At 40.0% G+C, this 16,047-nt stretch overlaps 2 protein-coding genes across 2 annotated transcripts; both read right to left on the reverse strand.

Annotated features, from left to right (window-relative positions):
* Positions 1-134: 134 nt before the first annotated feature.
* fam50a (family with sequence similarity 50 member A) lies at positions 135-10,718 on the reverse strand. Its single transcript, XM_053425295.1, has 13 exons — positions 10,465-10,718; positions 10,148-10,232; positions 9,380-9,479; positions 7,844-7,977; positions 7,501-7,574; positions 6,304-6,370; positions 5,072-5,133; positions 4,839-4,915; positions 4,412-4,466; positions 2,664-2,712; positions 2,466-2,536; positions 1,977-2,087; positions 135-405 (listed from the first exon to the last, which is right to left on the reverse strand). The coding sequence occupies exons 1-13, from the start codon at positions 10,573-10,575 to the stop codon at positions 397-399; spliced, it is 1,005 nt and encodes a 334-aa protein (XP_053281270.1). The 5' UTR covers positions 10,576-10,718; the 3' UTR covers positions 135-396.
* A 1,799-nt stretch (positions 10,719-12,517) lies between these two features.
* On the reverse strand, positions 12,518-15,635 carry cav4b (caveolin 4b). Its single transcript, XM_053424341.1, has 3 exons — positions 14,699-15,635; positions 13,760-13,947; positions 12,518-13,090 (listed from the first exon to the last, which is right to left on the reverse strand). The coding sequence occupies exons 1-3, from the start codon at positions 14,924-14,926 to the stop codon at positions 12,901-12,903; spliced, it is 606 nt and encodes a 201-aa protein (XP_053280316.1). The 5' UTR covers positions 14,927-15,635; the 3' UTR covers positions 12,518-12,900.
* Between the last annotated feature and the right edge of the window lie 412 nt (positions 15,636-16,047).

Raw genomic sequence — 16,047 nt, forward strand, 5'->3', positions numbered from 1 at the left:
ACAGAATGTAATAATGTTCAAAGCTCAGGCCAAAAACCACTTTCACACAAACTCACAGGCTGACGATGAAAAGTCTCTTCAGCGAGTGACAAGGGTCCACGTGCAGGTGCCAAGTTTAATCAAAGTCCAGCCAGTTCCATCCAAATTCACTTTATTAAGCACAGACAATAGAACATGTAGATCGGCTTTATCTACATGAATGTGGGCTTGTTTTCACAGGAAACAATGCGTTGGTAAATCAAATACATTTGGGGAAATTAGCATTTCAAATACCAGGAAAGCTGTGAATCAAAAGTATCAAATCTTGATAAAGCACAGATGAACGATGGTATAACAGAGGAAATAAAAAGGAGATGAAAAACAGGACATTTCCAGAGGCTGGAGAAGTTGGCCATTTCATCGGATCTGAAAAACAAAGAAACACAATACGAAGTTACTCCACAGGGCCAACAAGGTCAGGTCCAAACTAAATTAAACTATTTGATTAGAGTAAATTGCTAAGTGTTCCCTTATTCCTCCAACCATTCATCTTCTTCTCGAAAATCTATTGATCCAATCTGATGCTAATGGTTCACAGGTCTTCTGTTATAATGTAGTTATAGAAAACAGAAAGGATTCTTTCTAGTGAACTGTGGGTGTCAAATATTTATCTGATGCAAGAGCACAAGTTCAAATTAAAGTAGTTGATTATACGTCCCAAATTGAATCAATAATTTTGGCATGAGCTCATGAGTCCTTGCCAGGTTCCCTTTATTTAGCAATAACAACAACATGTTTATCAGCTAGATCAGCTTCTTTTCACAGATAACCATCCATTGGCAAGACATCTAGATTTTAAGGTAAAGCTGCATAAGAAGGCGTATACAAATATCATGAGCGGTCCAGATCTGTCCTTTACAGATGAGAAATGGCAATTTTGCTCCCTAGATTCAATTGAGCTGGGTTACACAAGACCTTTCATTGATTTATTCCTTGATTCAGGAAGACATGCGCAGAGTAGTGGAAGAGGAACGTTGCAGTACTACAGTGGCTATGTGCAATCAGGGATCGAGGACCAACTGGGACCATATAACCATCCATAAGAACACCTGGGCAGATCTTTGAAGGTAAAAACCAGCTAGACTCAGGTTTCTGATTCAGTCAGTATGTGCTTCCAAGCATTTCCAACATGGTTGTTGTGGATCAAGAGGGCTGATCTGTGTTGCTTGCAAATTACTTGGACACGAGTCAGGGATTGATCGCCCCCAGCAGGGTGACTAATGAACAAAGCCCCGAAAGACCAAGTCGCAACGACTGTTGTTTCAAGACACTAGCAAGCCAAACCCAAGACCTATACCAATCTCTGGAAAAAGAATAAGAGATGTGGGCAAAGGTTTTAAAGGTCAGGAACGGCGATGAATCCCCTGAGCTACTTACCTGCTGCCACCTTAAAGACATCATCGCTTCTGTAGCTTTAACCACTGGAGCAGTTGCCACAAACTGTAGACTCAACATTAAACCACAAACTTCCTACAGAGCAACATTATTATTTAATTGCGTTCACTATTCAGTCCCTTTAGCTTGTTTTGTTTCTACCGACCCCTGAGAGAAACATCTGGCTCTTGCACAGCTAAATGCTCCACTGTGTTCACCAGCTGGTGGTCAACACTGGTTAGATGGGCGGAAGTAAAATAAATCACACTAACTTAACAGCCTCATCAGACTGCTGCGGTAAGTTCACATAATTATATGAACAATTGTGTAAGAACAATGTGTTTTTATAGTCTTTGTCAACTTACTACCCTGGTTTATTAAAATTAAACACAGCTGCATGCTTCCGGAAACACAGTTGGTTTACAATGGTCATTTAATCAGAATGAAAAACAGTCAACAGATTAGATTCAAGACTAGAATAAAACCTCAATAATCTGTTCAAAGAGAATTGGTGATTTACTGCTAAGATGAAGCAAGCCAACATTTGGCAAAGTGATTCTCACCGTATATTTGTCCCACTTCTTCTCAGGATCATACGGCTCCCAGCGACTCGCAGGGAAGATGTGCTTGTTCTTCTCATACCAGCTCCTCAGCACCACTTTACCTGCATGAGACTTCGGGCAACAAACAAATAAAACTTGGTTAACTTTGACTTCATAATTTTCTTTTGAGATTTGTACACCACTATTTTATATAGGCTTATTATTTATTGTTGTTGATTGAAGTTGTAATTTGCTCTCAGTTCAAATTATAAAGAAATAATTGATTTAGTAGATTTATTTGAAACAAGAGTTTTTCAACTTTCAATTCAGAGATATACATGTAAAACCTGGGCAGGGCAAGTCTTTGCTGATTTCATTCAGAATCAGAAATGACCCAAATATTATAATAAGCATCTATTGTTCATTTCAGGTTCTTTAAGGTTGGATTGATATTTGTTCACATAAAAAAATGATTCTTCTCCTGTTCCTGCGGTCAAAGAAAAATCTCACCTCATCTTTCTCGACAGTGGCATCGTTCACAAGTCGGATATCATCGTGGACGTCAAAGCTGAAAAGAGGACCTGTGGAAAATGGGAAAAGGTAGGAAACCCAACTTCACGTCATTCCCTGATCTGCACAGTGACTTAGAACTTCAGAATGAAACATCAAGAAACAAACCAAGATGCAAAATGTGGATTGTTCACTGACCTGATTTCCCTCTGGCCTTTGTCACGATGAAGTCATAAAAACTGTGGTGCTGAAAAGTAAAGTGCACCATTTAAATTAATAAAAGTAACCATGACTCTCACCAGGTATAGATAGATAGATTAAACAGAAACCAAGGACACACACACAGACTTTTTAAGATGGTGTTTTTTTTACATTATCACTTATTTCCCATATCAGCTATATTTAGAAGACTGATATCTATTATTGCACTACTTCAGCTACAGCGATTACAGCTTTACAGCTTTAAAGGAATGTCAAATATCCCACTGCAACCTGAGTGTGTCTCTATTAACAAGTCCATGACTCTTTGATAGTGATCCGAAGTTACATCAAAGGTGCACGATATAACACGAAGGAAACTAACCAGATCAACCCACAGTGAGGAGACACGTCAGCTGCGTTTTTCATGATTTCTTTCGTGCGTCATTAATCCACAAACAAAAGAGTTGGCTTCATCAACTTTAATATCTTCAACGTAAGATGAAAGCACCGGCAGTATTAGTGTCCTGCTGTTACACACAGATATGTAAATGATTGACTTATCTGATGATCGGTTTTGGAAGCTGTGACTGCATTTCTATTATTATCCATCTCCATTGTTTGTTAATAAGCAGATACACAATAATTATTTAAATGTAGTTGGATTCAATTCAATTACACAGTGTTCCAGACAGAAATATTTAGATCTCTAGCAGTTCCGGAGGTAATAAAGTATGCGCATGCAAGTGACAGGTACTAAAGAGGGAAGGATAAATGGTAAATGGCTTCATATTTATATAGCGCTTTTCTAGTCTTGATGACCACTCAAAGCGCTTTACAGTACAGTTTTAAATTCACCCATTCACACACACATTCATACAGTGCATCTATTCAGAGCACCTAGTCATTCTATGGGGGGCCATTTGGGGTTCAGCATCTTGCCCAAGGACACTTCGGCATGCAGATGGGTCAAACTGGGGATCGAACTGCCGACCTTCAGGTTGGAGGACGACCACTCTACCCCTCAGCCACAGCCGGATAAATTGTTGTTGTGAGAGGAAGTATGTCATGCATGACACAACTGATGTTGAAATTATGTGAGCAAGCATGCAGCAAATAGTGCTGCACAAACCAAGTGAAAATATTGTTATAAAGATATGAAACTTGGGCAGGACAAATTTGGATATGGCGGGCCACCACAGTCTAGGTAAGTAATGTGAAACATTGAATTACATTTAATATTTTTAAATGCAGAACTTGATATTGGTATCAGTACCTTTACCTAAGTAAAGAACTTAATCTAATTTGTGATTGATAAATAATAATAATATCAATAATTGCTGAGAAATACCATGAATTGTGATGACATAATTCTAAAACTGTTATCATATATTGAAAATCTCATTGTGGCAACCCAGCTGTAGATAAATAAAGATCAACAAGAAAAACAACAATAATACAAAAAAAAAAAGAAGTCATAAAAAGTGTGATTCCGCATTCCGCACCATGTTGTCACCACAACCAGGTAAGCAACCAGTTAAACTCAACATTGACAATAATAATAATAATTTGTGTTATTTATCAGCTGTACGTTTTTGGCTGCTATTAAATAAGATTCACACTCAGGTCAGGGGAAGAAACACGTTTGTATCTGCTTTTGTGTTAAACAGATAAAAACCTGATAAAAGTGTTACATGCTGATGACTTCTTCTTGCCACTTCTGTTACATCAAAGCAAACAGTACTTACATGTGGTATTATAAGATCCTCTTTGATGTACATCAGCTGCTCTACTCCAGCAGACCTGCACAGAGGAGAGGAGTTAGTCCAGTCAAGATAAAGTTTGATATTATGTCAAAATCCACTTCCTTCCAGAAGGAGAGCTGACTAATTATTCCAGTTTCAAGCCTCTGTTTAAAGGATTATAAATGTTCAGACTATTGCAACTCCAAGTGGTAAAATAAGAAATGACACTGTGAGGGAGAGTGATGCATGTAGTGAATTGATTTAGTCCGTTCCCGATTGGTTGGTTTGGTTATAGATTTCCTGCTCTGTCAAACAGCACGATGAAGAAATCACAGAAAGACCTATAGTTATAATGGATTTAACAAGTGAACTTTTAAGGATAGTTATGCTGTATGTTGACTTGACACTTCCTTCTTTTACACCTTCTCACCTGAGCTCACTGAAGTCTTTCCTGAGGACTTCCAGTGCCCTCTGCAGAAAGTTCTGGATGGTATTACCCTTCTTCATCTGCAGGAGAAATACACACAATGAGGATGGGAATGTGAACCGTTATGTTGATATAAATTCCCCCGGTCAACGATACCTTACACAAACTGCATGGCCGTAAAAGAGGGCGAACTGACACATTCCCACATACTAGTGTTGAAGCTCCTCATTCTTTACCTTGACTGTCTTACGATGTCCAGAACCATCCCAGTAGCTGAATGTGATCTCAATCTCCTCACCTGATGACAAACAAACACAACACACGCACCACAGTTAGAGAGAGTGGAAATGAAATGCTATGACATGTCACATCACTTTTAGTGACCAACTTGATCACAGTTATAACTATTATGTTTTTATAATGTCAAAATGTGCTGAAAATGTTCATGAAGCACTGACACACCCACTGTAATCATTTCATTATTATTATTATAACTGGTTCAAGGAAGAGGGACAGTATCTTACCTGCTCTCTAATCTTTGCATTGGCACAGGATTGATTTTAAGGTTATTTAACTGTTTTTAAAGCGTTACATGGCTTTACGGCCCGGTAGATGAAGATATGACTTGCGATAAATAAACCTAAACAGTCCCTGGCTACGGACGCAGACACAACAGACAGCTCTACTGCCTGGCTGCACTGCCACCAAGTCCAGGCAGACACCAGGGAGCCATGCACAGCTCCACGTGTCTTTCAAACATGTTTGGACAGTGAAAGCTTATAATTTAACAGCTTTTAGCGGCTCGGTCAATAGTTTACTGCTTCTCTCTGTATCTCTATCATTTGTAAAACCGTGCGTTGCGCCGACTTCATCAAGCCAAACCTACCCCAAATACTACGTTTACAAATTCTGTTGCTGTTACCCGGACTGGATTTACACGTGTCCAATCACAGTGTGTGTTGTGCGTGTGAGAGACATAGAGAGGAAAAGAATGATCGGGACGGCTGATGAATGCACTGCTCTGAAGTAAGATTTAACTTATTAAGAAAAGTATCGGTCACTATGTGATGATCAGTGATGATATTGTGGAGTCATTTCAAACATCTCCATCTGATTGGCCGAATATATTGACACACAGAGCCATATTTTACGACATGTTTATCGTGCATGTTGATATCGCGACACCAAAAACATTTATGTTGTATTCCAAGCATGAAACTGTGATTGTTGCCATTATGAAGTTCACACCGACACCAAGCATCAGACACACTCACTGTCAGCGAATCCAGCGTTACAGAAGTGAAAATAAATGAAAGGAAAAATGAAAGTGACAAATTCCCCAAAGCTGAGACATTTGTCAAATATGGGACACTGTTGCCTGAATGTTTGCATTGAGGTGACAGTGGATGGATACACAACTGAATGTAAGTGACAAAAACTGTGTGTGTGTGTGTGTTCGGACACTCACTTTTAATTTTCTCCTGTTTGAGCTCCCACTCCTGCCTGAGCTCCTCTCTGAGACGATTCTCCTCCTCCTGAACACAAGGCAGGCAAACAAAACCAGTTCAGTGAAAATATTAGAGCTTTATTGGTTATTTTATTTTGGTTAGATTTTCTCTTTTGAGTGATGGGTCTGGTATTTCCAGTTTTCGGTTTTGTTCTTAGTATTTTCACTTCGGGTCAGATGTATCTAAATCGTATCTTAATGGGAGATTTCTGGGTCTAGATCTTATAAACTACAGTCCACCTTCCAACACCCAAGCCGAATGTATGGAGACAAATTAGGACCCGGGTGTTTGCAGACTATAAGTTATCACTTCCATGTCGGCCATGTTTATAGTTGTATTACATCAATGCTAATATCTGGGTCATTGAACTAGAACTACAAACTAAGCATATTGACATTTATTATTATTATGCATTTAAAATTTCTGTAAATTATATCTCTTTCTGATACAAAACTTATTTTCAAGCTCTAAAGTAGCATTAAATGAGCAATAACATAATTAAGACCTACTTAAATAGATTGAAGACCGTGTATCTAATATTTTAGCATAGTAAAGGCCAGAGACATTTTAAGAACCTGTAATAACTCTGTTTAATGGATCTGTCACATTGTGTCTGCAGGTTAGGGCTCCTGTAGGGTCTGAGACACTTCAGACATCACATTACTAGAATGCAACAATCTATGTCACACATTAAGGAAATGAAGCATTTTTGCCTCTAAGTAACTAGAATTACTGCTCTACAGTTGTATACCTCCGCCAACCAACCCAACTTCCGTGGAATTATTCTATATACTTTTTTGCCAGATTAATTTAAGGTCACTGTGAACTCTGACCACTGAAAGGTGATCACTTTATCTGATAATCTTAGTCAAGTGACAACTGATCTAAAGCTGGAGAAATTCCTTCATATTCAAGAGGCCAAAAAGTCACCTTGGCCTTGACCTTTGACCACCAAAATCAAATCAGTTGATTGTTGAGCACAAGTTAATATTTGCACCAAGTTTCAAGAAATTCCCTCTCAGCATTCTTGAGATGTCTTGTTCACAGGAATGGGATGGACGGACAACCCCAAAACAGAATGCCTCTGGCAGCTGGCTGTCGCCAGCGCAAAGGTATAAGGTAAAAGTCTCAAACAAGTGGCACACATATAGACTCACCTCTCTGTCTCGATCAGGAAGGAAACTTGTGTCCACGTCTGGATTTTTCCCCAGCTTCTTCTTAGCTGGAAAATCTGAGACAAAAATCACACAACTATGAGATAAACTCCCAGATTCATATTTTATATCTGTTGGTTTAATCTCACAAAAGCCAGGGTACGAACTACAAGATGTAATTTATTTCTTACAAATCCAAGCTGTCCTAAAATATACATATGGATCCACATCAGACCTAATTTTACTGTATAATGTTTAATTTACAACTTAACTGTTGGACCAAAGCAGTCATTTACAAAACACAGGGAAGATTCTCAGTTCTTTGCTTCCAAACATCAGTACTCACAATCCTGCTCGTCTTCGTCTTCTTCTTCTTCGTCTTCTTCTTCATCTTCATCTTCTCCAGGGTTAAAAGATAAACTGGCTATTTTCCTCTTCTGCTCTTCTTTTCTCTTCTTCTCTTTTTGCTTCTCTAGTTTACTGCAAAGGAGCAGAAGCAAAATAAATGAAAGACCACTCATACATTTGAGTTAAGCGAACTGTCCAAGCATCCCTTGCAGGGTCAGAGGTGAGAAACACAGCATCTCCACCAGGTTGTACTGCCAGTAGCCCATCCACAAGCCGCACTTAACGTTAGTCACAATGTGCCTTCCTGCCAGCCAAGCATCACTCCTGGGCAGGCATTAAGACCCATAATATGAGTCTGCCCTGAGGCAGTGGCAGCAATAACATTGCGTCAGCAGGCCACTGTTTGGGGGTGGGGGATGTGCAATGCAACTTTTAATGTTAAAAAAAATGCATATTTTGTATAATTTCAAATCAACCAGCGCAACAGGGATTACACAGCTGGCAGGTTGGGGGGAGCATGCGTGTGTGCTGATCTCTATCGCTCTTCTCAACTTGATTCCTGATTGTATTCAGTTATTACTCAACCATGATGGATCATGAATCCGGATCGTTCTGGTCACTTTAACACTGATGTCCTGGCTGTGCGTGTATTGTGCTGTGTGTAGCAATTGAACTTCGTGCACACGGTGGGTTTAAATGCAGCCTAATAAATTGTAGAGTGAATCAAACAAACCCAAAGTAAACTTCAGTGCTGTTCAGGTCCTAATAACTTCTGATTAGTGTTGGTGTTAATATGCATCTTTCCTGATCCTAAGGCAGTAGTGGATGTAATTATATTTCTCTAGCAACAGCCTCGCATAGTGGATGTTATTCAGTTAACTTGGCGAGTTTGTTCAGGGAGTGTGTCACTCTTGGTGTGCCTGAGAAACACCAGAACATTGTGCAGCCACAGAAAAGTGTATGTTATTACCGGTAGTCCAGTAAGTTCAGCCATAAAGTGTGTAACGTTACATAAGCTCAGGTTGTAGTATAGTAGTTACTGAAAGGGAGGAGAGCCGGGATAGATTTTGAATTTTTCTGTGGTGGTAAAGACTTTGGTGTGCTTGCCGCCATGCAGAAATGTAAGCAGCGGAAACACTGTTTCTCAGGATTGGAGTTTATCTAGTTGTGATGCCTATTGGGCCTTCTATTGGAGAATTACTGGGAATGCCCAACCTGAAGAAGACTCCAGGGTAGACCCAGTACTCACTGAACAGACTACATATCCCATCTGGCATGAAAATGCCTTGGGATCCCCAAGGACGAGCTTTGTTTTGAGCTTCTTGTGAACATTCCAAAGTAAAAACCCTTGAAGCCTTCTTGTTTCTTGCACATGTAGATGTAATTGCTGCCAAATAACACTCATCAACCATACCCCAGCTGTACTACAATATGTTTTACAGCACTTGTAATTCTTTCAAGTTACAGCAGAAACTCTAATGGATGAACAAAACAGGTTTATTAGAAAGTATGCTGGTAGGAAGTAGTAACTCACAGCTGGAGTTCCTTGGACTGCTCCTTCTTGGCCAGCTGTTTCTCTCTTTCCTTCACCAGCGCCTCCTGCTTGGCCTTCATATCATTCAGTGTCACCAGACCTGATCAGAACACAGGACACATGAAACTGGTCAAACAAGAGTCCCATGGGGAGATCAATCTACTATTCCCAAATATATTGCAATATTTGTTTTTACTGTGTAGTGCAGATGTGTCTCAACATTCCTGTGGTCAGTGGAGCTAACATCCACAAGGAAAAACTAGGACAAAATGAGAGCGAGCCGAGTCGCTGAGTCTGCACACGCCATCTCCATCCTGACTCATATGTCCTCAAACCCTTGGTTGTGCCATTACTCATTTCTGTCTTTGCAATCTGTTAAACTATTCTGCACATTTTAGTTTTTTCTATCGGTCCCTAGTGAGGCATGTAAAGCGTCCTTGGGTCTCTTCAAAGGTGCTATATAAATTCAAGTTATTATTATTATTACATATATTCTGTTTACATACTGTATACTATACTATATTATACTATTTCTACTCAATTTGTTTCTTTATAACTGCTTGTGTTTAAGTGGCATGTTAACCTATTTTTTACTTCTCGTGATATTATTTTTAGTTTGAGACAAACAGCTATGTGGGACTAATGCCGACTTGTCTTAACTTATCATGTGTGACACTACGTGGGTCACATTCTGAGTCAGCCCATGTGTTTCTCCAGGTTCTACACGTGTGTTGCTTTGATGAGTGTGTCAGGCGGGTTGATACCGACCAACTGTGCTGGACTTGAGCTCTGCCTCCACAGCGTCATAGTGAGCTGAGAATTTCTTGTCGATGTTGGACTTGACCATGTTGTCCTGAGAGGAAACAGAGACGTTCAGACAGTTAACTACACCATAATATCCCTGATGATGCTTCAGATCACACTCGGTAAAACTGCAGTTATCTGGACCAGGGGGCACTTCACGGAGCCAGCAGGTCGTTGGCCCTCACACCTCTACACACCCCAGTGGTTAATAATACTGGAGAACAGACAGGGGGTTGAACAGGTGGTGAACACGTTATAACTCAGGACACCAATGTAGAAACCTCTGCAATCTTCTGCTTCAGCTGCTCGAGCTGTTCTCTTTCTTTCTCTCGTTTCTTCATCAGCTGCATGGCTCGCCCCCCCTCGCTGGCGGCTCCTTTGTACTGCGCCATGGTGAAGCTCTGTCCTCCACACTCACGCACACGGAGTTTTCACTCACGAACTGAGACAAAGACGAGTTAAACACTCGAACTGAGTTTGTTTCTGTGGATCTTCTCCCCGCACTTCACAACAACAAAAATGGCGGTGACGAAGTGCATGCTGGGTATTGAATCCGCTTTCACGTACCTCAGGAAAACACAGCTCCCACTAAAACGAGCGAACTATATGGACCGACCCATGTGAACAAGTCTACTGATGTGAAATTGGTTTAGTGTGGTTTATTTTATTTAGGCAGAGTCGGGTTACGTTTGCTTTAGTTTGTTTGAGTTATTTTTTTGTTTTGTATATTCTTTTAGTTTATTTAGTTATTTTTTTACAATATATTTTTGTTTTGATAGTTTGTTTATTAATGTTGAAATAAATTCTAGAGAAAAAAAATTCAAAGACTTAATTCATCTGAACAGGGATCCATTGCAAAAGAGAAGTGATACCGGATCTTCCTGGGTAATTCGAAATAAAGTAAAAATAAAAAGTAGAACGCAAAAATGGTTAGGGTTAGGGTAACAATTGTTCTGAATATTTTGTTTTAATATTAGTTTAATTATTTAATTAATCCATTTTAAAAATATGTTCCTGACTTAAAATAAATATTGAGTGAAACTTTCATAAATTAATTTCTGGTTTGTAAAATGCTTTAAAGGCTGGTAAAAAAAAAGTATCCACAACAAAGACATGCAACAAATTCCTAAAACCTACAAAAAGCAAATATAAAGTCAGCTCTAACTCCTATTGATTGACCACAAACAGACCACAGGTATTACTAATCACTAACGATGTATCGTTTTTATCATTACTCGCAATAGCTGAGGTGAAAGGTCTATTCAACAAAACAGAAATCCTCAAGGAAATTTCTAAATATATTTTATTAATGATACAACAGAATTCCAAAGTCAGAATTACATCTAAAGTCAGTGTCAAAGTAACAGTAATAATAATATTGATAATAATAATTGTAATTATCTTTGAAAATAATAAACAAATCAAACAGTAGTAACATCACCAGGTTTCAGAAGTTTAAAAAGAAGAAAGACAAAGGCAATTTTGCACAAAATTCTCTGACTCTATCCCACTCACTCAGTCCAGGGTTGTAAATCAAACCAAATTGTCCCAGTCAAACCATAGTCACATCTTTATGCGCATATTTTATTTCATAATACAAAATGATGGTATGTACATGAATCAGCTTGTAGGTGAACACCAGTACCTGCCCTTGGAGGAAAACTAAAGCCACATTCTGTCACTTTCACTTAGCGACAGCGCCCTCTGCAGCCACACATCATTTTGTTGGGCTCTGAATATGAATAATAAGTGGTTTTCACAGAAAATCACAGCCTATCACATTGTTGAGAGGAGCTCTGACTGCGTAGTTCCACTCACTGAACTGAAATACAACTGAACAATGCATATTTCCCATGCTCCTCTGCTTCCTGAACCACACAAGTTACACTGTAACAAATCCAACAAACTCTGTTTAGAATTTCTGATGTTTAAAACATTTCCTCTCTGAATATTGTGGCTTAACGTTGTTTTCTATGGACTTCTATGTTTTCGTAACTGATCTACATTAGCAGCATTACTCTTGAACTTGATTCTGGAAATGTATTACATCAGCTACGCACTTCTCATAGGGGATCATACCCACCTACTAAATTTGTAAGCCATTTTCAGACATGTATTCCAGAAGATGTCTGCAGAATTTGGTCCAGACTTTCTCAAGAGTTGGCTTTTCAATCATGAGCAACACAGCAAGAAATCCCCCTTGAGACCTTGTGTTTTTGTTTACAGCACATGTATGTATTTGGCACGTGTATGGCTCGCAATGTTTTTCATTTTTGCATCCGCTACAGATAAGAAGTGTCATCAACACATCCAATAGCGCACGGTGAATCCTGTTCAGCTCTCCCATGGGCTCCTCTGGACAACCTGCTGAGTTTTTTCTTGGGGGCTGGAAGGAGAAAGTCAAAGTCTGGAGACTCTCAACCAGACATTTGCATTCTCACATACAGCCCCTCTGCAGAATGTCCAGAGGTCATTGCAAGTCAGGTGTTCAGGGTGAAGCTGCTAGTTTATCGTAAAAAAGGTTTTATAGTGGGGCTTTTATAATGTTATTAAAAAAAAAAAATGTCAGGGACCTCTCCAGAGTGTGAATGCACTCAATGCCTGAGTCCAAGTCTGAGTCATCAGTGCTCACATCCAAGACGAGTTATGACTTCTGGAAATCAAGTCCTATACACAATGATGCTGTGAACCCTCACTTATCACCTACTAGCAACGTCTTACACTGGTGCAGCCTCTCTGTCCCCCATTTGATGCGAGTCTTTGTTTGACAGTGAAATGGCAATTTGACTGCAGCAGAGGGCGAGAGACTTACACAAGGGGGAGATGAAAACATTCACAGAACATATGCACAAGGACCGCAGGCACGGCAGGAAGGTGTTGCTCAGCTGTATGCAAGGCACCACAAACCTGCGGAGAGAGAGAAAAATAAATGCTGTTTTGTAAATTGTTACGAAAGTAAATCAAACTGAGGTCAAAGGTCAGGTAGGTGTTGTAGATGCTGTTTCTTTGAGTAGAGATGTGTAAGTGTGTGTGTGTGTGTGTGTCTGAGAGAGAGAGAGAGAGAGAGAGAGAGAGGGAGAGAGAGGGAGAGAGAGCAAGAATGTTGACATCCAGAGAGAATAACATATAGAAGCTATACAAGCCACATCTGTCATGTTGTACAGTAGGTTCAACAACGCAGCCTATGTAGTGGATCTATTCTCCCCTACAGGGAATTGAAGGACATATTTAAAGGATGCCGGTGCTTCAACAAATCCAATCAGATCCATCGCAGTAGGTGATTCAGGTAGCGTACATACCTGCTGTGACATACTGATGAGAGTCGAGCCAGAAAAAAACATTAGGCCTGAGAGTTTACACCAGCAGAGACCAATGCACACAGCTTTTTTCTGCCTTGTACGCTATGACCATTTTGGATCTAGATTTGATCATCACAAGCGTTTGCTTGATCTATTTAAAAGAACAATTGTTCTTATTGCTTTACATGACAGATAAAGAGTATCAGAGACGTTTGGATGAGGATGAAATGTGAAAAGGTGTCTGAGGGACTAATTCGTTATTTTCGCCCCAGCGTACCAGACGTGTAGACAAGCCAGAAGGGCCAGGAAGACGCCACAGAGGAAAGCGAAGGGCACGGCGAGCAACAATGTGAGGCAGCAGTAGGTCCAGGTGCGAGCCTTCTCAAAGCCGGTGACGCTGTAAAACCACACCTGGTCTATGCTTCGGGGAGTAGCAGGCTCTGCCAGAACATCACTGACCTCCACCTGCACAGACAGACAGGGAACAAAAAAGCGGTACGAGTCAAGTCAAGTCCATTTATCGAGTAATGATTTTATTTTACTCATTCATCTTATGTCAGAATTTATTTTGAAATGGAATCAGAAATGAGATTCAGATCTCTTTTATTATTTGATTTGATTTGTATTTGGGAGCATAGGCCAAAGGAAACTGATCACAGTACTAGTTGCATTTTTAGGACTAATGATAAGAACCTCTGCCATACTATGAGTAAGCAGTTTTCTCTAAACTTTGCTTTGTTGTCCTGCTTGAGTGTCAGACAGGGACTTAAAGGAAACTAACTGTGAGGTTTAGTGTGAATATCAATTTGAAACACAATCAGCTGATAGACATCTGCGCTCTGTGTAGATCATTTGTTTTTTCTCCAGGATTTATATCGTATATTTTTGTCTTTTTGTATTTTGTTTTAATTGAATTATTCTTACTTTCTAAATGTATTTCTGATTACAGCTCTCAGGTAAACGTAGTTCAGTAAAGTACCCCAACATTGCAGTGAATTGACCACTGTGACTTCAATTTTGATTTGGTGTGCAAACATTCACTATGGAGGAATTCATTGTAGAATACTCACTGATCACAAATATCAAATACCTAAGGAGGGACTGAGTGTAGGAGTTTTTAAAAGAGCGGAGATCGAGCAGTTTCTATTTATAAAGGTCAATGGAGGAAGTGTAAAATCCAACAGAATCAAAGATCCCACTGATATATAAAGTCAACCTGTAGGTGCTTGTTGATGCCATAAGGGTCCCTGCTGACAGGACGGGTGGGTGTGGGTGTAACAGGGGCCGCCGGAGGGGTCGGAGGCCTGGGCGCCGGAGTCGGGGCTTTGGATGCAAACTCTGGCGGAGGAGGAGGGGTGCTCATCTGTTCTTCTCCTCCATCATCTTCATCACTGTCATCATCGATCTTACACTCCACCAGACAGTCGTCGCTCACCATCATCATCCTCAGTGTGCAGGAAGAAGAACATGCATGAAGATAGACATGGACATAGGCAGTCAAATAAACTGCCTCCCCTGATCTTGCTTTTACTTTGTCAGTTGCAGACTGTAACACCAATGCATGCACGGACACACACACACACACACACACACACACACACACACACGCACATGTGCAGACTGGAGGCGTGTGGAGTGTAACAGCTAGCTGAGCACTGGCTCTACCACCTGTTCTTTAGCCCTAAAAAAGAAGCCATACCAAAATCTGTAAATAGCAACTGATAATTTTAGAATATCAAGTCAAAAATGAAACATAGAAAGTGTAGACGTTCTGTCATGGTTATTATGTGTGTTTTTCTTCTATAGGGAATAGAGCTGTTAAATAATATATAAGATTTGCTGAATCAGAGTGGGGACTTTCCCATGAATAAATAAAAAACTATAACAATTCAAACACATATGATGGATGCATCCTGCCTTGGAGTTAGAAGTAAAATGGCAGTTGAATGAAACTCTCAACATTTTATTTAAAATCCTTTAAACAACTTGTATATCAGATTTATATTTTGTATGAGACAGGTGCTGCAGGGTACAATCCACATGCATGTTAAGAAATCATGGCGGCAGAATCATGCACGGGTGATCCTAGGCAGAAATGATCATCATGTGTGACTTACCTTCGTCAAAGTGCTATCTTAATCCTGTATCACTGACAGAGGGATGAGGCCCTGCAGACAGTGCTAATCTAAAATGTCAACGAGATCAGCTCAGCCGCTTAATCCCAATGTCCCTCTGAGCTGATTTTGCACAGGAGAATTCATACAGAGGCGTGCACACCCACACACAAACAAACGCATACTCTCTCACAGCATTTGACACTGACTTAGAGAGGCAGAAGTGCTAATGTGGTACAGTGTCTCTTACTCATGTGTGTGTGTGTGCTTGTGTGTATGTGTGTGTAGTTGGGGTCCTATTTTAGGAGGAGGAGTGGATGGGTCTCAAAGATCACATTACAGCACTGGGTTGCTGTCTTAAAACAGAAATTGAAACAATGGCAGACACACAAAAACAAATCTAATTTCAAGAGTGTTGATAACTTGCATTTTTCAAAGTGACGGAGCAGAA

Source organism: Pleuronectes platessa, chromosome 6 (genome assembly GCF_947347685.1).
Source record: "Pleuronectes platessa chromosome 6, fPlePla1.1, whole genome shotgun sequence".
NCBI lineage: Eukaryota > Metazoa > Chordata > Actinopteri > Pleuronectiformes > Pleuronectidae > Pleuronectes > Pleuronectes platessa.